Source organism: Vulpes lagopus, chromosome X (assembly GCF_018345385.1).
Source record: "Vulpes lagopus strain Blue_001 chromosome X, ASM1834538v1, whole genome shotgun sequence".
Classification (NCBI taxonomy): Eukaryota; Metazoa; Chordata; class Mammalia; order Carnivora; family Canidae; genus Vulpes; species Vulpes lagopus.
The window spans coordinates 1718608-1746218 of record NC_054848.1 but is presented as its reverse complement, the minus strand read 5'-3'; the positions used below and the strand labels follow the sequence as shown (position 1 = coordinate 1746218).

Below are 27611 nucleotides of genomic sequence, written 5' to 3'. Positions count from 1 at the left end.
CGCGCGCTCGGGGCCAGAGGAGCGGCCCGCCCGCCCGGAGGAGCGCAAGCCCCGCTGCTCTGCCTTCCCCGGAGCCGAGCGAGGGAAGCCTCCCGCGCCGGCCTGCGAGGCGCGCTCGGGGCGCGCGGACCGTGTGCCTCCCCGGGCTCCTGGTCCCCGGACTCCCTCCGGGGCCGGGAACTGCGTGTCCCCAAGCCGCTCTTGCAGCCGGAGCCGGCGGGGCGCGCCCTCCCGGGCCGAGGCGCGATGAAGAGGCGCGAGGAGGGCTGAGCGCGCAGCGCGCGCGGCCAGGGTCCCTGGGCTCGGGCCCGCGCCCCGTCTCCCCGGGGTGGGGCAGGGCAGGGTGGGGGTGGGCCGAGGCGTGGACTCGGGGACGCGAATAAAAGGGAGCCGGCTCGCCGCGCCGAGCTGGGAAGCCTCGCCGCCTCGCCCCCGGCCCGGGAAGGGCATGGCCCCGGCGGACCCCCGGCGGTGACTCGCTCGCCCCGGCCCCGCGGAGGCTCAGGGCGCCCCGCTCCCGTGCGTCGCGGCTTCCGAACGACAGGTGAGGACCAAGGGCAGCCTGGGCGCCCGGGGGGCGCGCGCTCTGCTGCAGGGGTGGACTTGGGGGTTGGCCAAGGGCAAGGCTGCGCAGGGGACAAATGGCACTGTCCGTGCCTCCGGGGCCCTGGGGCCAGCTCTCTCTTGCGGGAGGATCCCCGACTCCCTTCCCCCTTTCCTCCTTGCACCTAAGCATCCCCGGTTTCCAGGGAGGCGCCCATGGGACCCCCAAGTGAAAGCGAGTGCACCCTGCGTTGGAGGCGCCAGCAGAGCTCGGCGCCCAAGTCCCCCCTCCTCTTCCTCTGGAAAGGGGGAGTCCCTCGGCCTGCTGGGGCGAAGCAGACATTGCAGAGGTCACCATCCGGGAGAGCCGGCTCCTGGTGTGCGGGGCTCCAGCAGCGCGTACCTCCAGGGCCCCCCCCCCCCCCCCCGAGCTGCGTTCCGGGGAAAGCCCATATTTTCCTTGGAGCGGCGCTGGAAGTGGGCCAGGGCGCAGTGCCGCCGCGCCAGCCAGTCCGTCCCCCCCCCCCCCCCGCCCCACTCCGCCGTGCGCCGGCCCCGGAGGCCCTGGGCGCTCAGGGCGCCTCCCCGCGCCACGCCTGGGGCGCGCGCTCCCGGGGTCCCGGGAACCAAGGCTGCGGAGGAGGCGTCGCCACTCCCGGGCCCCGGGCCACCCTCCGGCGGCACAGCGCGCGTTCCCGGGCCGAGGCCAAGCGCGCGGGCGGCCGGGGAGGCTGCAGGAACCCGCTGGCTCCCGAGCGCAGAGCTGGAGCTGAGCCTCCCTCTGCAAGGGCCTCCTGCCCGGACGCGCAGCAACCAGAGAAGACGCGCGCGGGCTTTAGGGCACCATCTATTTCGAGGTAAAAGACTGGAAAGCTCTGGGTTTGGGATGCCCCCAGCGTGTGAGCGCCTGGGTTTTATATCAGCGCTTAGCGCTGCCCCCGGGGCGGGCCCAAGTTTCTGGGCCGCGCGCTTTGCTTTCCAGGTGCGTTCCTATTTTCAAGTCCACTTCATTCAGGAGATGACAAACACGTAAGATGATGAGGTGATGGCCAGTGCGTGGAAAAAAAAAAAAGTAGATACATGATCACTGGTATTCTAAACGAATGGTGCAGCCCCAATTATGTGAAATATCGGAGCATTTCCATTTTTGTGTGTATGACTGCACTGATGGGTTCTCTTTGCCTGAGCCTACGTCATCGGGGAACTCCTTTCCTCCTCCTTTAAGGTCAGATTTTAACAAACTGCGTCCCCGATGAACAGCCGTGCTGCACCATTGCAACCCTGTGGCTCTTGCTAGCAAAAATTAAGAATAGTACAAACCCACGGATAATGGGATACGTTTGGGTTTAGCGAACGCGAAGCCTTTAAACACTTTCAGAAGATACACCGAAAACGTAAAGAAGGTCATTAAAAAGGGGAATACTCGTAATAACAACCCTCTTGAGAAGGTTTGTGTTTTTTCTCTTTTTAATTCAAATATGTAGAGTATATAATAGCTCGGAATTAACATCGGAGGTGGACACGGAGTATTTTAATTACTAGAGAAGTTTTGTTTTTTCTTTTTTAAATTCAAATACGTACGGTGTATAAAGGCTCGGAATTAACATCAGAGGCACATAGTCATTTTAATTGCTTTATTTTAAACATCGATGTCTCTCCTTTTTCTCTCATGTGCATACAAATGCTACGTGAATACGCGTGTACGAACACACATGTATGCATTTTGGTGCGTGCCCGTGTGTCTGTTCCATACCCTCACTCTCCGCGCAGGGAGACTTCCAAATCGTAGTGTCCGAGTCGGCCATTCCGATCCCATTCTACAGAAGGATCAAGCTTCGCCCGGAAAGATCAGAAAAACAAGTTTCGAGCTTCTTGGCTCAGAAATGTTGTGTCCCTAAAGGATACCGCACGACGGCTTGGGAAGCTCCACACCACCAGCTTCCCGGTGGTGCATTTGCAGAGCTCGTCCCTGCACGCTTGAAGCCACGTTCGCCCAACATAAGTGTTACCTGGCCATAAACGGATATCACTTTGTGGTTCCCCGACAGGTGTCCAGGGATGAGGCACCCCGACAAGATGCCAACGCGGGCGCACTGGCGAGCACTGTCCGTGGTGCTGATTCTGCTCTGGGGACATCCACGACCCGCGCTCTCCTGTCCTCACCCTTGCGCCTGCTACGTTCCTAGCGAGGTCCACTGCACGTTTCGCTCCTTGGCTTCTGTGCCCGCTGGGATTTCTAAACATGTGGAAAGAATCAATTTGGGGTTTGTACCACATTCTTACTGAACGATTTCAGCCTCTTTGCTTGCGTGTTTGTTTTTTCTTTGAACGTATATGTGCATTGACGTCAGTGCAAAGGCCTATTTCTTTCCGTGTCGCTCTATCTAGCGATGCATACGGCCATATGGGCAGAATGGAGGGAGATGGATTTTTTTTTTTTTAGAATTTTTTTAAAAATTTTTTTTATTTATTTATGATAGTCACAGAGAGAGAGAGGCAGAGAACAGGCAGAGGGAGAAGCAGGCTCCATGCACCGGGAGCCCGATGTGGGACTCGATCCCGGGTCCCCAGGATCGCGCCCTGGGCCAAAGGCAGGCGCTAAACCGCTGCGCCACCCAGGGATCCCAGATTTTTTTTTTTGAGGGTGATGTATTTTAACGATACTACGTGCTGTCCTTTGGGGGCAATTACCTGAATGTATCCATCAACTGCAACCACTATCATAAGCCTTAATAACCGAGCATCCCGAACAACTTCAGTGTGTCGACAGATTTCCCTTGATAACCATCGTTTACTACATATTAATTACAAATGTATCAGACACGCATGTAGATAGATAAATACTACTCAGACTTCAGAAGCCATTAAAAATAATTTTAAAATAAATCGGACATTTCTGACATTCTAAGTTATCTGGAGGTTGTCATTGTGAACCTTGGGGGAAATAAAAGAGTTCTTGCAGATTTTGCCTCTTTAAAATACGACTCAGAAGATACACTGAAAACGCATTTTTAACTATTTTTAGTTAGTATTTGTATTTTGGCTATTTGTCAAAATAGTTTGACAAGTATTTTGACTATTTTTAAAGAGACATTTTTGTGCAGCATCTAAGATAGAATTTTTATATTTTAAATTTTTGTTTCATTCACATGAGTGCTTCCTATACATACATATTAGTTGCTATGAATTATAGGTACTCATGTGCAACCTTATAAACAATTATTTGAATTTCCCTAGGAGAATACATGAGCCATTTTCTATGATCTACAACACAACGAAAATAATTTAAGATTTGATGACTGGCCGCTGATGGGACATTTTAGTAAAATGCAATGGCCAAACCTGAGTCAATGAGCACATAATTATACATGTGCCTGCACATCTTAGAGTGCAGAATTTAAAAAAAAAAAAAAAAAGATCTTCTTGCATTTGTAAAGGCCACTAGGAGTAGAAGAAGACAATGGAAAGTAAAGACGGTATGATAGGAAGTTCCCTAATCTAAGGGAGTGGATCATTCCCTAGTTTTCTCCATAAAGTCTTGAGAGACCTTATGATTTGATTATCTGAAAATCCAACCACAATGAGGATAGCTGAGTAGGGGAAACCGTTCGTCTTTGCTGGAAGAGGGGATATTAATACTTACCCCAATTTCCCTTTTACAAACTTACAGTTTAATTAGGACACATCACCCGCCCAATGGGAGAGAGGAAAGGAAGATCGTCTCCCACCGGTTTGAATCAGGGTAGGATGCGCCGTGCTAGTGGTGCATTTGCAGAGCTCACCCCTGATTCCTCTCGTTTCTTGCACCTCCGGGTGTGCAAAATGGTTCTGTCTCGGGGCCGTTGTTGCTCTCGTTAGCCACCGTCAGGGTATTGTCCCGTACTGCCTGACCCCTTGGCAGAGCACAGAGTCGGAGGTACTGTCACAGAGGCCTTTGTGGCATCCCCGAGGAAAGTGTGAAAATGGGGGAGGTGAAGGAGAACAGTTTTCTGCTGGCTTCCTGCCTAGAAGGCGCCAATGTGCCACCTGTTGCGTGTTGAGGGTCTGGGGTGTCCGTGTTTTCCCTACTGGCCGTCAGGTTGGAGTGCACGGTGGAGAAGATGCCACATGCCTCCTGACTATGTGGTGGCTTTATACTTGGCCACACCAGTAGACTGTGGCTCCTCAAGCTGTCTGTACCTCACTTAGAATTTCTGTGCTGTTTTCCCTCCACTCGTCTTTACGTTGAAACAGTTCACGCAGGTGCAACAATTTCTGAGTTAGAACTTACGTTCTGCTGGTTGCATTTTTAAGCAACGTTAAGTGGTAAAGACAACGAATTAGGGTCTTCCCAGATTTTTGCCACTGGAATACAACACAGATATCAAGATCTTCTCTTTTCCTATCGGTGGCAGTAGTATTTTGAGACGTCATTGCATCACATTAAAAAAAAAAAAAAAAGGAAAACGGTTAAGGAAGAGCTTCCCGGCACCAACATATGTTATTTGCATCTGCCTTAATTGGTAACATGAGTCAATATGGCATGTTTTCATTTCCATCAATAAGACCACTCATATCTCAGCACTTTCTCTGAAAATCGGTCTCAAACTAGATTAATGAGACTGTCATCGGGCATGTTGTTGGTGGGGGGAGGGAAGAAAGAACGGGAATGTCTATACAGATCGGACTCAGGGTCTGATTTGTCTTCTAGTCATCTGGAAGGAGTAGGAAACTCTCAAAGAATGAGGGATTATTGGCAAGGCACTAATGAAATCTTTCATTCCCACACAGATGTTTTCAGGGTCCTCAGCCTGGAAGGAGAGAGATCCGCTGTTTCCTGTTTGCACAGCCCTAGAGCTTTTGCAAAAATTGCTTTCCAAGTATTTTCGAGTAAACAAACAACAACAAAAGAATCATCCACTTAGCGTCATATTTATAGATCTTTAAAGAATCCGTCCCCCCGATGAAAAGACTAGCTTTCACGACCTCTTTCTAAGTCTCCCCAAAGCCCACAGGGCCCTTTTTAATTTTAAAATTCGTTTTGCAATACTAACCCGTATCGGTGAAGGCGTCTTGCGTGTATTTGTGATATACTAGAAAGCATTTCACTTGAGACGTTATGTAGTCGCTGTCAATCAGGACATTCTGCAAAGGGGGATGGGGGGGGTGATCGTGTTGCACAACTGGCCTCCGTGCAGAGTCCTTTCAGTCTCTTCCCTGAGCCCCACAGATTTCCCAACGCCCCTGCTGGATTCTAGATGGGCGCACAGGGATTCATCCCTACGCTTCGGGTCCTCAGAGGGAAGAAAATGCACCAAGTTGATACAGTAAGACAGATTCTTGACCCGGTATCTTCCCCATCCAGGACTGGGGGCCGATTTATGCAGGCGTGAGGGAGTCCAAACAGTGCTGTCCCTCTGACCTCAAACACATGCCTTCCCTGCACCTTCTCCACCTTGGCACCCACCGTTATGGTTGAATGGCCAGTTGGAAGTGACAATTTTTCGGTGACAAAGACACATAACACTAGTGAGCATAACGGACACTTTGAGACCAAAAAGTGCCAAAGAAGAGCAACATCTTTCTGACTTGTCCTAGACATTGAGCCTTTGACTCTCACCTCTTCTGTCCCAAGACCTGCCTCCTCTTTCTGGCCTTTCTGTTCTTCTTACCTCCAGGGTCATCTCCGGTGATTATACTTACTCCCTCTACATGCAGTAGAGCATTTGTCACTCTCACACATATCTTAGTTTCTGTCACTCTTTTTCTTAAAACCTTCCAATCATTTCTCATTGACATTGGAACAACTGAAACACGCTCCTTCCCACACCCTCCCAGCTCCTAGGCTGCCTGGTTCCTGCCAACCCCACCTACCTCTCCTGATACCATCCTCCTGCTTGTTTACTGTTTCCAGGCAGACCCCAGGCACCAAGAAATGGGAAGAAGTTCAGATTCGGCCATCCATTCCCTGAGAGCTTCACCATCCCAGATAGATTTCATTGTAGAATCCTAAACAGTAAGTGACGGAGGCCACGTGTCAGGTCATAGACCATCCCATCTAGGGTTAGACTGTAGTTTTCAACTTCAGTCTACTTGGTATTTGGGGTGCTATTTCCATTTTGCTTAGGACAGTTCCTTGTTGTGGGGGCTGTCCTGTTTGGATGGTGTTGAGTAGCATTCTTGACCTCTTCCTATGAGATGCCAGTAGCACCTTCCCCCTCTTCCAGTTGTGATTGCCAAAAATGACCCCAGATATTGTCAAACGTCCCATGGGGACAAGACTGCCTTCCCCCATTCAGACCACTACCATAGATAGATGATTGATAGATAGATAGATAGATAGATAGATAGATAGATAGATAGATAGATAATGGATGGATGAATGGATAGACAGATGATGGATGGATGGATGGATAGATAGATGATAGATGGATAGACTGATGGGCAGGTAGATACATTATGGATGGATGATTGGATGGATAGATTAGGGATGGACAGATGGATAGATAGATAATAGATGGATAGACTGATGGGTAGGTAGATAGATTATGGATGGATGAATGATGGATAGATAGACTATGGATGGATAGATTATGGTAGGTAGATACATTATGGATGGATGACTGCATGCACAGACAGATGATAGATGGACAGAGGGATAGACAGATGATAGATGGATAGACTGATGGGTAGGTAGATAGATGGTGAATGGATGGATGATGGATGGTGGATGATGGATGGGTGGATGAATAGACCAACAGACAGAGTCTCTTCTGCTTGGACAGTTTCCAAATCTCAATATTAGGGGCTGAGTCGCTCATTGCGGGAGGCTGTCCTGTGCATTGTAGGGTATTTAACAGCACCCTTGGTCTCTAGCCACCAGATGCCACTAACACTCCCCCACCCAGTTGTGACACCCAAACATCGTGCAGAAGCTGTCCATATAATCCAGAAGAGGGAACCTCTGTGTACAGTTGTCTGTTGATTCCATAAGTTAAATGACGAAAAGGAGTCGGGATTACATTTTTTTTTTTTTTGCTCTGGGAGATTGTATTTCTTGGAATTTATAGCTGAAAGGTGATGCTTCCTAAAGCTGGCTCTTAGAGGAGTGATTCCCCACATCTTGATTTCAGATTCGGGGTCTGGGTTCAGTCACATTTGTGTTTATGAGAAAATTGGACCTGGCAGCCTGTGCTGTAGGTATGAGCACTTCACCTGCATTTGTCTACAGGATCTGTTTCCTTTTATCTAGACGATAGGGAGAAGTCAGCCTAGATGTGTTCTATCTCCGCAGAAACAGTGGCACAAAGTAACCGCCCTCCAATATAGGAGTTTTCACTCATTTCATCTTTACCAATGTTGATGCAAAAACAAAACCCAAAAACATGCCAGAATGTTTACAAATAATTCAGGGAATCCATCAGAAATGGCCACTGGTCCTTGTGAAATAGCCTTCGTCCAGTTCAGGAATATTTGCTGGGTACTTTGACTAGGAATCTGCTAATGGAGCTAGAGGCAATTTTAGACAAAGGAGTGGGATTTAGATTCTAGTGGAAGCTGGTCCAGTTGGCCCTTCCTTGGAAAGGTGCACAGGAAAGCGTCAGTAATGATGAATGACACGAGGGTCATTGGCTGCAGAGAATTAGCACGAATGCAAAGAAACAGGCAACTTGGGAAGTAGCTTTGTATTATCACAGAGCAAGAGAGAGGAGGGGCTCGGCTCCGGGCTCTCAAGGACCCAACGAGAGAGCTAACCGCCCAACACCAACACCATGTTTTCAGCTTTCCTTTGGACCCTGGAAATGGACATGGGCACAAACCATCAACTGTGCTTTGGGAACGGCACCGTAGACCTCAGAGTCAACATTTTGCTAAATTGTTCCTAGGCAGGCTGCAGAATCTGCCCCATATGGGGTTTAAGCATTCACTGTTTCTTATTCTTCTTTTTTTTTTTTTTTAGATTTAATAGTATACAGGCTTTGTCAGAAACCTCGTTTGCGGGACTGACCAAGTTGGAGCTACTTATGATTCATGGCAACGACATCCCCAGCATCCCCGACGGGGCTTTAAGAGACCTCAGCTCCCTCCAGGTAAACCCTGTGCTTTTACGAGCATCGGTAATTGCGGCCTGTACGATCATTAATGAATAGTGGGAAGTGATACAATGCTCCCTAACGATTAATAAAATTGCCAATTTTTTTTTTTTAGGTTAAAAACCGGCTTAATGTCATTATTTCCCTGCCCTTTGTTGTAGTTTCTGTGTCTGTTTGTGGCTTTCTAAATTACTCACAGGACTTTCTGCTCCATCCCCTGTCTTTCTAGGTTTTCAAGATCAGCTACAATAAACTGCGGGTAATCACGGGACAGACCCTGCAGGGGCTCTGGAGCTTAATGAGGCTGCATATGGACCATAACAAGATCGAATTTATCCACCCACAAGCTTTCAAAGGCTTAACATCCCTAAGGCTACTCCACTTAGAGGGAAACCTGCTGCACCAGCTCCACCCCGGCACGTTCTCCACGTTCACGTTTCTGGATTATTTCAGGCTCTCTACCATAAGACACCTCTACCTCGCAGACAACATGATCAGGACCCTTCCCACGGGGATGCTTCAGAACATGCCGCTTCTGGAGAATCTTTACCTGCATGGGAATCCGTGGTCGTGTGACTGCGAGATGAAGTGGTTTCTGGAATGGGATGCCAAATCCAAAGGTAAGAGGAGAGCAGAGGGAAGGAAGGTGGCTCAGAGCGGCACATCCCTTACCCTTCTGGAAAGGTTACGTTCTCTGGTGTTGAGACGTGGCTTTCTCTTGTCAAATCAGTAGGGTGGGAAACACCCGTGCAAAGTGTACAAGTTAGATGTTAAGACGTCTCTGTTCCATCGTGGATGTATCCTTCAGTGAAGCGTAAAGCGGTGATCCTTTAATCAGTTGTATACAGTTGACTAGGATTGTCTTACATTGAATATCTGGAGTATTACAGGCAGCTTTGGGTTACGTGGAGGATTTTCTGTGCATCCCTGTCCTATGAGGAGGAGTTCAGGAATGCTTAGAAGAGACAAGGCTAGCAGTGGCTATGACACGATTCTCTCAAGAATGGGGGAGAGGCATGTTCTGCAGTGATTCAGAGAACAAAAAAACAAAAACAAAAACAAAAAACCAGGGGTGATGTGTAGAAGTTGCAAGACAGTAGATTTTGATTCAAAATAAGGAAGGTTTTATTTTTTTTTTTGTCTTTCTTTTACCCTCTTCCTCGAGCCACACCTTGAACCCCAACCTCGATCCCATTGGGTTTACCATATCCCGGTTCTGTTGGCTCCCGTCCATCCTCATAGCCTCCAGCCTGGGTGGAGCTCCTTCTCTCTCTGGGCGGAGAGTCAGGTGTTTGGGGCTTTCTGGGCAGGTCTTTGCAGCCTTGGTCTTGCCTCCTTCAGTCGTCTCCACACAGAGCAGTTGCCAGAACAAATTTTCAGAGGGAGCATGTGGTCCTGCCGCACCCCTGCATAAATGTCCACTGGTTTCCCATTGCTCTTGGGATGGAATGCACAGTTCTTACCAGGACTTCCTACACAACCGTGCTCCCACCTACTGCCCACCTTCTGCCACATGTGGGCCCTCCCCCTTAGTGTCTGGATGGCTCCGTTGGTTAAGCATCTGACTTCACCTCAGGTCATGATCTCGGGCTGCCCACTTGGCAGGGAGTCAACTTGCCCGTCTGCAACTCGTGCTCTCCTCTCTCTCTCTCAAACAAATAAATAAAATATTTAAAAATATTTTAAAAATCACCTTCCTTGAGAGATCTTGCTGTCCTCAATTTCTACTTAGCACCTTGGCCTGTACTCATCTACACACAACTTCCTGCACACACAACTCATGTCCCACATTCAACTCCTAGGTGATGGCCGTTTCACTGGTTCATTCCCAGTGGGAATGGAAAGAAGAGGGCAGATATCCAGAGGGCTGTAGTCTTCTCCTTTCCCCAGCTTGAGATAGTGTGGCACCATCTACTGCTATGGAAAAGGCATCTAGGTCTGGAGCAAAGAGAAAACATAATTTGGTCTTGTAAGGATCAATGAGAGGAGACTTTGTGGTTTGGAAACAGACACATCAAGCAGAAAACTGGGCGTGGAGTTCATAAGATGTGTGTGGACTGGAGAAGCACATATGGCAGCCATCACCGGATAATGGGTGGTGTTGGAAGCCTACATGTGGGTGAGGCCATGGATGACGGGGCAGAGCGGGATCGAAGGGGGCCACACTCCATCGCTAATGAGTCGGTGAGCAGAGAAGGACAAAACAGAGCAAGAGGCAGAGCAGTGTCCAGATCAGGAGAACATTCTGGAAGACTTGATGTCCAGGAAGCCAAGAGGAGACTGTGAATCCAAAATGTAGACGCTCCCCGAAGTGAAAGATTATAGCAACAGAAACCATTATAAAAGGGAGATACGATGTGCTTTGTGGCAAAAGCGGGTCCTTCAACCTGGAACTGATTTCCTGGGTTGCATTTCTTTGTCCAGATTCTCCTGGGCCTTTGGAGAAGGTAAGTTTGTATAATGTGTGAGAAGAGAGTTGTTTCAGAATAAGACTTAAAAATACTTTTGAAAGTAGTTTTTTGTTATCCGTGGTCAAGTAGATCTACAGCGGTGGTGCCTTTCCATAGTCTGTGCTGAATTGATTTAAGGTCATTGGTGAAGTCACAGCAACGAGTGAAGCCTGAAATCATTATGGCCACGAGCCGAGGTGATAAAGATGCACACAAAGCCTGTCTCCTCTGGCCGTGTGCAAGACAGGTCATTCTTAGGTTCGTTAACTCATCGCATGTTTGTTTTCTCGCCTGTTTTAGGGACTCTGAAGTGTAAGAAGGACAAAGCCTACGAAGGTGGCCAGTTATGCGCCATGTGCTCTGCTCCCCAAAAATTGCACAAACAAGAGATTCACAAGCTGAAGGACATTACCTGCCTGAAGCCTTCCATCGAGTCTCCCCTGAGACAGAACCAGAGCAGCAACAGCGAGGAGGAGCAGGGACAAGAAGAGGATAGTGAGGGCCAGCTCTCCCTGGAGGGGTTCCAATTCCCCCCGTGGAACATCTCTTTGAATATGACCGACGAGCACGGGAACACGGTGAACTTGGTCTGTGACATCAAGAAGCCCATGGATGTGTACAAAATTCACCTGAACCAGACGGACCCTCAAGAGATTGATATAAATGCCACGGTTGCCCTGGACTTCGAGTGTCCAATGACACGGGAAAACTACGAGAAGCTGTGGAAGCTGATCGCGTATTACAGTGAGGTCCCTGTGAAGCTGAACCAAGAACTCACGCTCAGCAAAGACCCCAAGGTCACCTACCAGTACAGGCAAGACGCCGATGACGATGCCCTTTACTACACGGGCGTCAGAGCCCACGTTCTTGCAGAACCAGAGTGGGTCATGCAGCCGTCCATAGACATCCAACTCAACCGACGTCAGAGTACGGCCAAAAAGGTGCTGCTCTCCTATTATTCCCACCATTCGTTAACGATGCCCGCCAAAGAGGCAGCACAGTCTCGGAGCAGAAGCTGGGTGATGATCGAGCCCAGCAGAGCAGTGCAAAGAGCTCAGACTGTCTTGGAAGGGAGCCCGTGCCAGCTGAGCTGCAACGTGAAGGCCTCTGAAAGTCCGTCCATCTTCTGGGTGCTCCCGGATGGGTCTGTGCTGAAAGCGCCCTTGGAGGACCAGGAAGGCAGGTTCTCCATCCTCACCAGCGGCTGGCTGAGGATCAAATCAACGGAGCAGTCGGACTCGGGTTTGTACCAGTGCATTGCTCAGGTGCGGGATGAAATGGACCGGATGGTATACAGGGTCCTTGTGCAACCACCTGCCACTCAGCCATCTGATAGTCATACAATGACAATTCAGAAGAACCCAGGGGAGTCAGTGATGTTGCCTTGCAGTGCGCTGGCGATACCCGAGGCCCAGCTCAGCTGGGTTCTTCCAAACAGAAGGATAATTAATAATCTGGCTAACACGTCACATGCCTACATGTTGGCCAATGGAACTCTTTCCATCCCAAAGGTCCAAGTCAGTGATGGCGGTTTCTACAGGTGCGTGGCTGTCAACCAGCAAGGGGCCGATCATTTTACTGTGGGGCTCACGGTGAATAAGAAAGGATCCGGCCGGTCATCCAAAAAGGGCAGACGCCCGGGTGGGAAGACTCTTCCCAGGGTGCCAGGAGACGTGGTGGAGGACGAAGGCGGTTCAGGCATAGGAGATGAAGAGAACGCTCCAAGGAGAGAGCTCCACACAAAGGACCAGGAGCTACTCATGAAGACAAAAGACGATGCCGTCACCGGAGGTAAGAAGACCAAGAAGGGGCGAAGAAAACTCAAACCATGGAAGAATTCTGAAAAAGAACCAGAGACGAACATCGCGGAAGGTCGCAGAGTGTTTGAGTCCAGACGGAGGATAAATATGGCAAACAAACAGATTAATCCAGAGCATTGGGCAGATATTTTGGCCAGAGTACGTGGGAAAAACCTTCCCAAGGGAACTGAAATAGCCCAGGTGGTCAAAACCACCACTCCTCCATCCGTGAGTCCAGAAGTGACACCTCTTCTGCCTGCCGTTCCGCCTCCCGCAGTATCACCTGCACGGACCACCATCAGTGTCGAAGAAACCTCAGCAGATGCATCTCTGTTTGGTGAGGAAGACCAGGGCTCCAGCACCGTGTCCTCAGCCAGGTCGGGACCGGAAAGTGGGCACGGTGGGGTGATTCTTGCTGAACCCCGAGTAACAAGCACACATCTGGAGGAATTCATTGACCACGACTTTTCTAAGAGCGAGGATACAACTCCCACGGAGGCTGGGCCACCGTGGGCTACAGCCACCACCCTGAGGGCCACGCCTCCTGAATCCTCTCCTACTGTGCAGCCCCTGGACATGGTCTACGAAGAGCAGGCCGGTGAAAGCACAGCCACAGAGGGCCGGCCTGCAGTAGATGCTGGATCCATGGCGGAGCCCACGTCAAGCGAGTATGAGGCCCCACTGGGTGCCATCTCCTTGGCTGAGTCTGAGACCGTACCCTATGTTCCGCCAGATTTGGAGGCCAACCCACAGCCAGATGAAGAGAACATGAAAGAGGTCACCTCCACTCACTTGACGCCAACTACCACTTTGTGGGGTGTTGACTCCAGGACATCCCAACCATTAGCAGGGCTCACGTTAGGGGAGCCAGATGCCCCGTCGCGAGGACATCCACGGGGACAAACAGAGGACACCCGGCTTGGGAAAGTTGCTTTAAGCACTCAAGACCACCCGCGGGTGGAAAAGGGTCCAGAGGAGACTTCTGAGACACTCGGGGAAGAAGATATGCCAGAGACAGACCCGACAGACTCCAGGAGTCCTGAAGGAATGGGAAAACGAGTCGAATCGACCACTCGGCTTGACTCTACCCCAGGAGTGGATGGCATCACTCTCTTTACACCTTCCAGGGGAACCACGCTGGGAGCTCTCCTTGACAGAGACGCCCCCACAGTAGCAGCCGTGATGCCCGCGGAAAAGACCACGTCGTCTCCGGGGCTGACCACTCACCCTTCACGAAGGAGACCCAACGGGAGGAGGAGATTACGCCCTCAGAGATTCCGGAACCGCCAGAAGCAAACCCACGTGCCCACGACTTTTGCCCCAACAACGGAGGCGTTCTCTCCTCGACCTACTCGAGTACCCGAAACAAAGGCTCCAGGCCACGTGGGGAGCACAGCGGCGCCGACATCTCGGGTTGACGGCACAGTTGGTGTCGCCAAGCAGCCGGAGACAGAGAAGCAGGCCGAACCCATGTCCAGGGGAACCCCACGAAGGAAACACGGGAGGAGACCGAATAAACACCGCTACTCCACTTCTACGGGGAGCCCTCCAGCCCCTGTGTCCGCCCCCGGCCCTTCCCCGGAAAATAAACGTAATCACGTCGTCGCCACTTTGGAAGCTGTACTCTTATCTACGACCGCTTCCCTGACAACCGGGGACCCACGCGGGACGGCTGCAGCGAAAGATTCTGCGACAACTGCCACGGAAGGACCGTCACCACCCAATCAATTCCAAGAGACAACTGCAGTCAGCGATACGCCTGTATCGGAAGGAAGAGAAATGGATTATGGCGTCGCAATCACCTTAAACGGCCTTAAAACCAACAGCTCGGGCCCTGTCCCAATCACCTTAAACGGCCTTAAAACCAACAGCTCGGGCCCTGACGACTCCTTCACGAGTGCTGCATCTCCTTCTGGCTCTGAGGTGGCCACTGTGGGAGAACGTCAGGGGGAATCGGCGCCATCCGGCTTCCCAGAGACCTCACGCTGGAATCCCCCAAGCGCAGCCCAGCCCGGGAGGCTGCAGACGGACACGCCTGTTCCCAGCTCTGTGGAAACCCTTACGGACTCACCCTTTCCTACACAGTTGGAGGATGTGGGTGTTCCTGCCCAGTTTCCACCACCAGTTGCAGCCTCTACACTGTTTCCACCAGAAGAAGTGGTTGCTTCAACCACTGTGTCGAGCCTAAGAGTAGAGCCGTCTTCAAGGGAGTCAGAAACGCCCATCCGTGCTCAAGATCATCACACAACCACTCCAGCTCAAGTTAGACCTCCTGCCCCCATAGCGGAGCCGGCATCCCCATCCCCGGCCACCACTCTTGTGTCCTCGGTTCAGGCTTTCACGCAGCCCACACCTCTTACTTCAAAGTCACTTCCAACATCGACGGATTCCAGGGAAAATGTTCTCTTGAACTACGTGGGGATCCCAGAGGCCAAGGCACCCCCGGTGGATAGTGAGGGAACGCGGCACGTCCTGACGCCGAATGAATTATCCACCCCTCCTTCCAACCAGGATAAATTTCACTCCGCTCCAAAGCACGAATTGGAAAAGGAAGCATTTGACGGAAAGACCCAAAACAGTCTTCCACGTGGGCCCGATGGTAAGCACCAGGGCGGGAGAGCCCCAGTCTTCCACCAGCCAGCCGGGATTCCTGCCAAACCGATCCCGCCGAGAGGGACGGCGAGGCCACCCCACGCGGCCACGGAAGGCTCCTTTAGATACGTGGTGACTTTCCATCCCCCTCGTCACTGGACCAACAAACCAGAAATAACGGCCTATCCCTCAAGGGTCTTGCCAGAGAAGAAGCACTCAACGACGCCAAGACCACCAAGTACGACGACTCCCGTTGTTCCGGCGCCTAAGCCCAAACCTGGAGTCCCCACGAAGTTTACTGACCAAGGGCCGGACCGATTTAACGCCAACTCCAGAGTATTTGGAAACAACAACATCCCGGATCTCAGAGACCCTATTGGCAAGCTTCCGAGTTCAAGAGTCCCCCATCACCCCAGTGGAAGATTCCCTTTCTTTTTCAACAGGACTCTGTCTTTCCCACAGTTGGGAGTTACTCCGAAGCCCCAAATGCCCACGTCTCCTGCCCCCGTGATAAGAGAGAGAAAAGTCAACCCGGGTCCGTACAATAGGATACATTCCCAGAGCATCATCCACGTGGACTTTGGTCCCCCCGCTCCTCCATTGTTGCACCCTCCCCGGGCCACGGGGCCACCCTCCACAAACTCCCAGAACGCCCCTGTCGTCTACTCCACCCGGAGCTCCATCCCCTTCGTGGCATCGTCCGGCCAGCCTTCCAGAAGCTTCCATCAGAGCAGCGCAAAGCTCTTCTCTGCTGGAGGGCCCCCTGCATCCAAGTTCTGGACGGTTGGGGAAAAGCCCCAGATTATCACCAAATCTCCTCAGAGCGTGTCTGTCACCGCGGAGACAGACGCCGTGTTCCCATGTGAGGCAACGGGGAAACCCACGCCTTTCATTACCTGGACAAAGGTTTCTACAGGTGAGGCGCTTACGTGTCTGCGTTCTGACGGGGCTTGTGTAGAGGGAGCTTCCTTGAGGCTGTGACCTCAGGCAAAGCTACAGTCTGGCCTATGGACAGATGGGTGGGATGGGAGGGGACATCTGAGAGCCTGGACCCATCGGGGGACAGGAAGTAGGGAACCAGAGCTCCTACGTGAACTATCTGGGCTTTTATTGGGACCATGACAGCATGTCACAGGTGGTTTGCACAGGGCATGACCTAGGCCACGAATATTTCACAAAGGAGCCCCTCTTGTGTCTTCCCAGAGGAGCCCAGCACAAAGGTCGCCCATATGGGGCGGGTAGGAGGAGTGGTGGAGCCGTCCTCTTGGCCTTCCACTGGCTGCTGGATGTGAATGCATCTGGGCTTCTGGGCTCATCAGACATTGCTTTGATCGGCACCTAGAGACGTGGCCGGGTTCATTTGCTGCGGTTGCCCTCACAAAGGACCACAGACTGGCGGCCTCGTAGACAGACCTACACTCTCTCCTGGTCCTGGAGGCTTGGAGTCTGAGATCCCGGTGGGGCCGAGGCTGAGTCCCCCCGAGGCCTCTCTCCTGGGCCTCTCTCTTTGTGTCCTCACGTGATTGTCCCTTTGTGCGTGTCTGTCTCCATCCCCTCTTCCTACATGGACACTAGTCCCCTTGGACTATAGGGCACCCCAGTGATCTCATTTTAATTTCATGATCTCTTGAAAGACCCCCCCCCCACCTCCAAATAGTCATGTTCTGAGATCCCAGGAGATGGGACTTGAATGTATGGATTCTGGGGGGAGGACCCAACTCAGCCTATGACAAGGGTCTAGACTTGGAACTCTGGGATGCCCCAAAGGGCACCTGGTAAAGTGGTAAAAAATGACCATCTGCTTTGAGCCCCAAAACAATCACCAGGTGACAGGAAAGGGCCATCTGAGCATGAAAGACCTACCTCGCCCCCTTTTCCCTTTCTTTCTCTCTCAACACGGCCACATCCTTCAGGCCTGGAGTCTGATCACAGGGTTTTTTTTTTTTCTTCTCCATTTTGATGACAGAGGAATGATTTATGCTAATAGCACTTGAGGGAACTGTGCATTTCTTAGGTTTATCTCACCAGCGTTGGAAATGCTCCAAAGTTCAGCACAGGCTCTGGGCGCAGGGGGATTACAGACTTCTTTGATCGGCTCAACATTGATGTCATATGTTTTCGTAATGATTTAATAAGGAATTTTGCTCAAAGTAGCGAATGGGGAACGCCGTGCGGCTTTCATGCTAACAGGGCCGTGCCTTGGTTTCTCTACTGGGAAATCCCGTTTGTATTAACCCGTAGGGTCTCCCCTACTTTGTGTGATCCCAGAGCACCCCAGGGCCATGCCCGTCATTTTTTGCACATCCCCACGAACCGGCGTCTCTTGCCGGAGCTTGTCAGAACCAACGGAATAGCCGGTGGTGGAAGCAGGACCCAGGAGCCCAGCTGTGTGGGAGACGAAGAGAATGCCATAACTCAGGGCTTTCCAGTTTTTAAATATGGGATTTGTTATTCAGAAAATGGTGAGCCAGCACATCAGGAAATGCCTGCCACTGAAGAACCATTTATTATTCAGTCTCCGCGAGGAGGGGACCACACAGGGAAGGACCGGCGTCTGTCGGCAGGCAGAGGGAGAGGGGAGAATGTGCACAAGAGCCTTTGTTGTGGTTTCTGAAAGGAGAAACAGGCGAGGCAGGGTGAGCAGGCTTAGGCCTGGCTGGCTCGAATAATTATTTCCGTGGGTTCTGGGGCACAAGGGTTCCCCACTTGTCTGGTACCTGCCCTGTGACTGAGGCAGGTGAGTGGTGGCCTGGGCATGTGAGAAAAGAGGGTGGCCCTGTGGGCTCTGAATTGCTTGCTTTGCACTTAAAAGGTGAATTGTCTGCTAATTCTAGGGACTGGCTAGGCCTTGGAAGGGGCCTTCCTCCCAGCAGGGTCAGCACGACCCGGATGCCAAAGCATCAGGCGCACGTGGTTAATGCAGATCCTCACGGTGGCCCAGCCCCAAGAGGATGTGACATAAAACGTAGGGGGTCTGCGGTGGGGGAGGGAGAGAGAACGTGTCCCCGGCTGTAGCAGTGCTTAGTAGTAGTAGTAGCGACCCGCCCTCTGTGGCTCAGGAGTGAGGCCGGGGTGCAGGCGGATGGTGGTGGCACGTCTGGGGACTGGAGGAGCTCAGCGTCTCTGTGGGTGAAGCAAGCCTGCATCTGTAGGGGCTCAAGTGACAGGGAGGTCCCCTGGGCACGACCTGGGTCTCACGGCCGCTTCCAGAACGTTCTACGAGCCCCGTGCTGGCTGGCTGCCCTTTGCTTGGGGGCCGCATATGCCTTGATTCTGGAATTGGGGTAAGAGTCAAAAATGGTGAAACAGAATGTTCTATTTTCTCCATATCGGACGTGCGGTCTGGTCTGTTGCTTGGGACCTAAAGGGAAGAATTCGGCCAACCAACCAATAATACCCCTTACTGGTTTAGACGGAGACGGTGTGTTTGTGTGCAAGCTGACCGTATCTGTTCCGATTGCCAGGTGCTCTCATGACCCCGAACACCAGAGTACAACGGTTCGAGGTCCTGAAGAATGGCACGTTTGTCATCCGAAAGGTACAGGTGCAGGACCGGGGCCAGTACATGTGCACCGCCAAAAACCTGCACGGGGTGGACAGGATGGTGGTCCTGCTGTCCGTGACGGTCCAGCAGCCCCAAATCCTAGCCTCCCACTACCAGGACGTCACGGTGTACCTGGGAGACACGATCGCCATGGAGTGTCTGGCCAAGGGAACCCCAGCCCCGCAAATCTCCTGGATTTTCCCCGACCGGAGGGTGTGGCAGACGGTGTCCCCCGTGGAGGGCAGGGTCACGCTGCACGAAAACCGGACCCTGTCCATCAAAGAGGCCTCCTTCTCGGACAGAGGAGTCTACAAGTGCGTGGCCAGCAACGCGGCGGGCGCCGACAGCCTGGCCATCCGCCTCCACGTGGCGGCCCTGCCGCCCGTCATCCACCAGGAGAAGCTGGAGAACATCTCGCTGCCCCCGGGGCTCAGCATCCACATCCACTGCACCGCCAAGGCCGCGCCCCTGCCCAGCGTGCGCTGGGTGCTGTGGGATGGGACCCAGATCCGGCCGTCGCAGTTCATCAACGGGAACCTGTTCGTCTTCCCCAACGGCACGCTCTACATCCGCAACCTGGCGCCCAAGGACAGCGGCCGCTACGAATGTGTGGCCGCCAACCTGGTGGGCTCGGCGCGCAGGACCGTGCAGCTGACCGTGCAGCGGGCGGCGGCCAATGCGCGCATCACGGGCACCTCCCCGCAGAGGACGGACGTGCGCTATGGGGCCACCCTGCGCCTGGACTGCAGCGCCTCGGGGGACCCCTGGCCGCGCATCCTCTGGCGGCTGCCGTCCAAGCGCATGATGGACTCGCTCTTCAGGTACGTGTCTACTCTGGCTTCGCCGTCCATCACTGCGCTCCTGCACCTGCGTCCCCTTTGGGCGCTGGGGACCGAGTCCTGGGCTATGCTGGGGCCATCCTGGGAGCCCTCTCCATGGGCCCGGGCACAGAAGGGAATGACTCTGCGTCCGGGATGGACATGAGCAGATCTGACTCCCTGTGTGTGCCGCCCCGCGCGGAAGGGGCACTTCTTTTCCACCCAATGCGATCTTGCCTTTAGAAACCAGGACGGAGAAGAAACATCTGGACTTTCTCCTTCTCCTTTCCTACCCCTTCCCCTCCAAAGGGGAAAAAAAATGAACCAAAACCTTTTCTTTTAATGGTTATATTTTATCCCTGTGTTAAGCGATAATATTAGATACAACACTTACGTTACCTTCTATGTGTGTTGTATGATTTCGACAAAACGCATAGAAGCTGAATGGTGTGAACACAAAAAACATTTGAGGCATGAATACGGCACCAGGTTGGCACACCTAGAATTCTAACAGTTTACTTTTTTGGCTGCAAAGAAAGTCCCCTTCTCATCCAGCGTCTTCAGGTCCCACGTGTGTGAACATAGAGCACTGGTTTGCAACCGTCGGGCAATGCTTGGGGGCATTTTTAGGTGACATGACTCAGGAAATGGAGGTGTCACCGGCATCCAGTGAGTGGAGACCAGGGACGCTGCTTAAAGCTGTGCAGTGCCCAGGACGCTCCGCAGCAGAGGGTCAGCCACCCCAGATGTCAGCAGTGCCCGGGCTGAGACGCTCTGACCTTGTATGAAAGACAACTGAACCGTCATCTGTCTAGCCACCCATCCATCGTTTCTGTGTATCCGTCATGTCTATCTATCCATCCATCATACTTATCTCTGTCTGTTCATCCATCCATCCATCCATCCATCCATCCATCCAATCTATGTATCCATCCATCCAATCTATTATCTATCTATGTGTATCCATCCATCCATGGTATCTAAGTATCCCTCCATCCATCTTCCCTATCTATGCATCCTATCTATGTAGCCATCCATCTATCACATCTATTTATCCATTCATCCATATCTATCTCTATCTACCCATCCATCATATCTATGCATTCATTCATCCATCCCTCCATGCATCCATCCATCATGTCTATCTATCCATCCACCATATCTATCCATCCACCATATCTCTCCATCCATCTATCTATCTATCTATCTATGCCTATCCATCCATCCATGGTATCTGGGCATCCCTCCATCCATCCTATCTATCCATCCTATCTATGTAGCCACCATCTATCGCATCTATTTATCCATTCATCCATCATATCTATCTCTATCTAGCCATCCATCCATTGTATCTATGTATCCATCTATCTGTCATATAATTTACCCATCTGTCATATCTATCCATCCATCATATCTATCAACCCATCATATCTATCTCCATCCATCAACTATCTATGCATCCATCCATTGCATCTATGTATTCATCCATCATATCTATCTACCTACTATCTATCTATCTATCTATCTATCTATCTATCTATCTATCTATGCCTATCCATCCATCCATGGTATCTAGGCATCCCTCCATCCATCCTATCTATCCATCCTATCTATGTAGCCACCATCTATCGCATCTATTTATCCATTCATCCATCATATCTATCTCTATCTAGCCATCCATCCATCGTATCTATGTATCCATCTATCTGTCATATAATTTACCCATCTGTCATATCTACTCATCCATCATATCTGTGCACACATCATGTATATTTATCTATCAACACCCATCAACTATGTATCCATCCATCCATCGCATCTATGTATTCATCCATCATATCTACCTGTCATCTATCTATCTATCTTTCTATCTATCTATCTATCTATCTATGTCTATCCATCCATGGTATCTAGGTATCCCTCCATCCACCCTATATGTTTATCCATGTTATCCATGTAGCCATCCATCTATTGCATCTATTTATCGATTCATCCATCATATATATCTCTATCCATCCATCCATTGTATCTATGTATCCATCTATCCATCATATAATTTACCCATCTGTCATATCTATCGATCCATCATATCTATCAACCCATCATATCTATCTCCATCCATCAACTATCTATGCATCCATCCATTGCATCTATGTATTCATCCATCATATCTATCTACCTACTATCTATCTATCTATCTATCTATCTATCTATCTATCTATCTATCATCTATCACCTATGTCCATCTATCCATCGATCCATCGATCCATCGATCCATCAGACATGTATGCATGTATCCATCTATTGCAGTAGTTTGCAACTAGACAGATGGAGCCGCCAGGGAACGCCCATCAATGACTGGAGACATTTTTGGTTGTCACACTAGAATGGGTGGAGGCTGCCTGTGGCATCTGGTAGGCAGAGACCAGAGATGCTACTCAGCACCCTGTGGTGCCCAAGACACCCCACCCCAGAGAGTCATCAAACCCCAGATGTCAGCAGTGCCCCAGGCTGGGAAACCATCGGCTAGATCCAAAAGAGCCAATGTCCTCAGTACGCATCTCAAGATACAGAGCAGAGACTGTGGTTGGCAAAATGAAATGAAGGAAGCATCACTGGTGCCATGATGGAGAGACTCTGGCTTATGGTGCATTTTTAGCCTCCACAGCCCGTCAGCTCAGGCAGGAATGCATGTGGACGTCGCCCCCCCCCCCCCCGCCGCCCCAGGATATGAGGAGGGGAGCCGGCCCTCGGGGGCTCCGTGCAGCTGCGCCAGGCCTCCCTCGTGTCTTTCCAATGCAGGAAGAAGGCAAATGTGCTTTCTCACAGGCTGAGTGTTAACTTTAGACAGTTGGGTGGTGCCTCGTGAACCTTGCACCCTCCATCCGCAATACCACGTATGCAGTTTTCCCTGGACTATCTCCCAGCCCAGCAGATGCACTGCCATGTGCAGAAGAACTGTTTTCAGCTCTTTCTGGCATGACTCAGGCAGCGCTGAATGAACGGCAGCAAAAGAATGTGATCCCGCTACGAATGCGAGCCGTTCTGCTCGTGTCTCCCCATAAATCACAAATCGCTGTCTCTGCGGCTTCCTTCTTACTAAATTTTGTACTAATTACATTCTCAGGAAAGCGTGATTAAACAACCCATGTGAGTTCTATAACGGAGCGGGCTCTATGCCTTGCCTACACATTGGGACTGTTTAAAAATACAGATATCAGAGCTTTTCTTGAAGCCTGATCCCCAGGGATGGGCAGGCATGTATATGTTTCTCAGTCACTCCGTGGGTCGTGATTACGCCCAAGGCTGCCAGTCACCGCTTCCCAGTTCCCAAATGCTGGCAAAAATGAGCTACTGTACAGAGTTTTAGATTCTAAACTCCACGACACATTGAAATTTCTTTGTCTGCTCCCCTCCTACTGATTTATGTTGGCCTCATTCACACTCGCAGCCAACAAAACACTTTATTTGGTCATTGTTAGTAGTTGTATTTTATTCCTAATAATCCAGTTGACTCAACCATAGGCAGACTTTTTTTTTTTTTTTTGGTCGCTCTACAATACAGTTCCACACACGCTGTCCAAATAATGCAATGTTTAGGGAATATTTACGGATTCAAATGCCACCCCCACCTTCCCCCAATGCCACCATTACAAATTATGTGTAACTGAGATTTTTTTCAATCTGGACGCTCTTAAAGGAAGAACGTCTCAAGTGTTTGCACCTCTCTTTCGAAACATGAGTTTTGGAAAGCTTTTGAACCATTAACCCAGAGGTGTGTGGACCTAGGTCCAGCGTTATCATTTCACACGGGGGAATGCAACGCCGGCTTATGGAGCTAGCTGGGGAACGTCATCCAGCTTTAGGTTCAGGGTCTAGGGAAGAAGACGTCACGTTGATGTTGCCATGTTCTGACCCAATGTTACCATTAAAAGTCCAGGAATAGGGATCCCTGGGTGGCGCAGCGGTTTGGCGCCTGCCTTTGGCCCGGGGCGCGATCCTGGAGACCCGGGATCGAATCCCACGTCGGACTCCCGGTGCATGGAGCCTGCTTCTTCCTCCGCCTATGTCTCTGCCTCTCTCTCTCTCTCTCTCTGTGACTATCATAAATAAATAAAAATAAAAAAAAAAAGTCCAGGAATAGCCAGGAATAACCCCAATTACACGGTGCATGGAGTAGCCCCTTGGCAGCCTCTTGCCTCGTAACGGGATATGATATAATACAGGGTTGTCAAGGGTAACCATTGTGTCTGGAACATTTTATTCAGGAAGAACTGCACCTCTTCACGGAGTTCACTCAGGTTCATTCTCTCCGCGGCGGTCGCATTTTACCCGATTTTATCATAACCAGACTCTGTGCCCCGACCGCCACGGGAATGCGTGATGCGCATAACAGCCACGGGGACAGGGTGGAAGTCTTTGACTGCCTTTCGCTTCCTTGGATCAGTGGCCAGGCCAGCCAAAGGTCAGACTCTACCGAGTCAGAGTTCTTATTTGAGGTAGATCAATCATTTCCGCCTGTGAACGCAGTCCCCTGCAGGCTGCAAAAGCCGCGTGACATTTTGCAGTAAGTAGCCGCCATGTGCCCAGATACGTCCCAGAACCACATGTTTTCATTTCATTCTGGTGACCTAAAGCCGGGACAGAGCGTATGGGACACTGACATCCTTCTTCTTTCCTTTCCTTGTCTTTTTTTTCCCGGTCAGCTTTGACACCAGGATCAAGGTGTTTGCCAACGGGACCCTGGTGGTGAAATCCGTCACGGACAAAGATGCGGGGGATTACCTGTGCGTTGCCCGGAATAAGGTTGGTGACGACTTTGTCATGCTCAAGGTGAATGTGGTCATGAAACCGGCCAAGATCGAGCACAAGGAGGAGAATGACCACAAGGTCTTCTACGGGGGTGACCTGAAAGTGGACTGTGTGGCCACCGGGCTTCCCAACCCTGAGATCTCCTGGAGCCTCCCAGATGGCAGCCTGGTCAACTCCTTCATGCAGTCCGACGACGGCGGCGGCCGGACCAAGCGCTACGTGGTTTTCAACAACGGGACCCTCTACTTCAACGAGGTGGGCATGCGCGAGGAAGGGGATTATACCTGCTTTGCCGAGAACCAGGTTGGCAAGGATGAGATGAGGGTGCGGGTCAAGGTGGTGTCCGAGCCCGCCGCCATCCGGAACAAGACGTACTCCATGGTGCAGGTCCCCTACGGTGACGTGGTCACCGTCGCGTGCGAAGCCAAAGGGGAGCCCACACCCAAGGTGACGTGGCTTTCTCCAACCAACCGGCTGATCCCGGCCTCCTCCGAGAAGTACCAGATATATCAGGACGGCACTCTCCTCATTCAGAAAGCCCAGCGCTCAGACAGTGGCAACTACACCTGTGTGGTCAGGAACAGCGCCGGGGAGGACAGGAAGACGGTCTGGATTCACGTCAACGTCCGGTCGCCCACCATCAACGGGAACCCCAACGCCATCACCACCGTGCGGGAGATCGCCGCGGGCGGGAGTCGCAAACTCATTGACTGCCACGCCGAAGGCATCCCCACGCCGAGGGTCTTGTGGGCCTTTCCCGAGGGCGTGGTTCTCCCGGCCCCGTACTACGGGAACCGGATCACCATCCACCGCAACGGCACGCTGGACATTCGGAGTCTCAGGAAGAGCGACTCTGTGCAGCTGGCGTGCATCGGCCGCAACGAGGGCGGGGAGGCCAGGCTCATCGTGCAGCTCACTGTCTTGGAGCCCGTGGAGAAGCCCATCTTCCACGACCCGGTCAGCGAGAAGATCACTGCCATGGCCGGCCACACCATCAGCCTCAACTGCTCGGCCGCGGGGACCCCGACGCCCACCCTGCTCTGGGTGCTCCCCAACGGGACGGAGCTCCAGAGTGGCCAGCAGCTGCAGAGGTTCTACCATAAGGGGGACGGCATGCTGCACATCAGCAGCCTCTCCTCCGTGGACGCCGGGGCTTACCGTTGCGTGGCCCGGAACTCGGCCGGCTACACGGAGAGGCTGGTGTCTCTGAAGGTGGGGCTGAAACCCGAGACGAGCAACCAGTATCACAACCTGGTGAGCATCATCAACGGGGAGACCTTGCAGCTGCACTGCATCCCTCCGGGGGGCCGGCCGGCTCGCTTGTCTTGGACGCTCCCCAACACCATGCTCTTGGAGGGCCCCCAGACACGGGGGCGCTTCTCCCTGTGGGAAAACGGGACCCTCACGGTGCGCGACGCCTCGGTGTTTGACAGGGGGACCTATGTGTGCAAGGCGGACACCGAGTACGGCCCTTCCGTCATGAACTTCCCGGTTATCGTGATAGCCTATCCTCCCCGCATCACCAGCGAGCCAACGCCCGTCATCTACACGCGGCCCGGGAACACGGTCAAGATGAACTGCATGGCCATGGGCATTCCCAAAGCAGAGATCACCTGGGACCTGCCGGACAAGTCACACCTGACGGCCGGGGCGCAGGCCCGTCTGTACGGGAACAGGTTCCTTCACCCGCAGGGCTCGCTGACCATCCAGCAGGCCACACACAGAGACGCCGGCTTCTACAAATGCACCGCCAAGAACATCCTCGGCACCGACTCAAAGACTACTTATATCCACGTCTACTGAAAACGCCGCCCGCAGCGCACGGACTCCCCGGCCATGGCTTGGGAAGCGAGGACAAAGCCCCGTTTGTAAGGAACTGCCGCAGCTGGATGGTCAGAAGCCTTGACTGATCCGTCACGGTGCACGGTGGCCACCCCCCGCCCCCGCCCCCGCCCCGGCTGGGTTTCAGGTTCATGTTGACTTTGACCTACGCTTGTCCGTGAAGGGAAGCCATGCAGACAGGGGCAGGACGGTTCGGCCTCCCCGGGGACTTGCGTTCATGTTTACAGCGTGTCGCCCGCTCCTGTCTGGCGTTTCACGGGGGCTGGGCACGCGCTCGTGGCGGTGTCTGTCTTGCAGACGCCACGTCTATGCCTTACCGGGCGTCTGTCGCGGACCTAAGGAGCATTCACTGAAAATCAACCGCAGACATTACCAGTGCCTTGCTACCCCGTTGAAGATGTGTCCCCTAGTTAACCTGCTGCAGTTTCTTAACACGATAGAATGTTCTAGAATGACGACCCGTCTCTCACTTCCTGCCACGTTAGAGCTCCAGCTTGCCCTACAAGGGCTTAGAACCACCGCACTGACTGATGTCTTTGCAAACGTGCAAGTTTCATACAATACAGCCACCACTTTATACGGGACTCACTTTTTTTTTTATATAATGGAACTCACTTTCTCCCTGGAACTCACTTTTTAGATAATGTCTCACATAAAGACATTTTATATTTTCTTTCCGGGCAGACGATGAGGCCAGAAAGCGAGAAGTGCTCTCTGTCTCATTAAAAATAATAAATTATTGGTCTTTACAAGACTTGGATACATGAGAGCAGGCATGGAAATACAATTGTAAAAAAAAAAAAAAAAATCCTCCAAACTTCCTTGAGCACATTCAGAAACCGCTATTATATTACCTTCCCCGGCAACCCTATGGTGTGGGAGTCGGGGATATTGGATTTCCTTGTTTGTGGATTTATCTTGAGAGCTGACGTCGGGGGAGAGGGCAGGAGAGAGCTAAGCCGTGACCCTGCACAAAGCATCCAGAGCCTCCTGGAAAAGCCCGGAAACGTCTCCTCCACCCAACCCCCCATCAATGTGTGCTCATGGAAAATAACAGACATGTTCCCCCCCATGACTGCTTTACTGTATTTTTAAGGTCAATATAATGTACATTTGATAATAAAATAATATTTTCCAAA

The 27611-nt window shown here is 51.8% G+C and overlaps 1 protein-coding gene across 1 annotated transcript; it reads left to right on the top strand.

The window, feature by feature from the left end:
* The first annotated feature begins 365 nt into the window (after positions 1 to 365).
* On the top strand, positions 366 to 27611 carry MXRA5 (matrix remodeling associated 5). Its single transcript, XM_041741359.1, has 7 exons — positions 366 to 544; positions 2592 to 2807; positions 8483 to 8612; positions 8845 to 9235; positions 11366 to 16372; positions 18921 to 19821; positions 24525 to 27611. The coding sequence occupies exons 2-7, from the start codon at positions 2602 to 2604 to the stop codon at positions 26431 to 26433; spliced, it is 8544 nt and encodes a 2847-aa protein (XP_041597293.1). The 5' UTR covers positions 366 to 544; positions 2592 to 2601; the 3' UTR covers positions 26434 to 27611.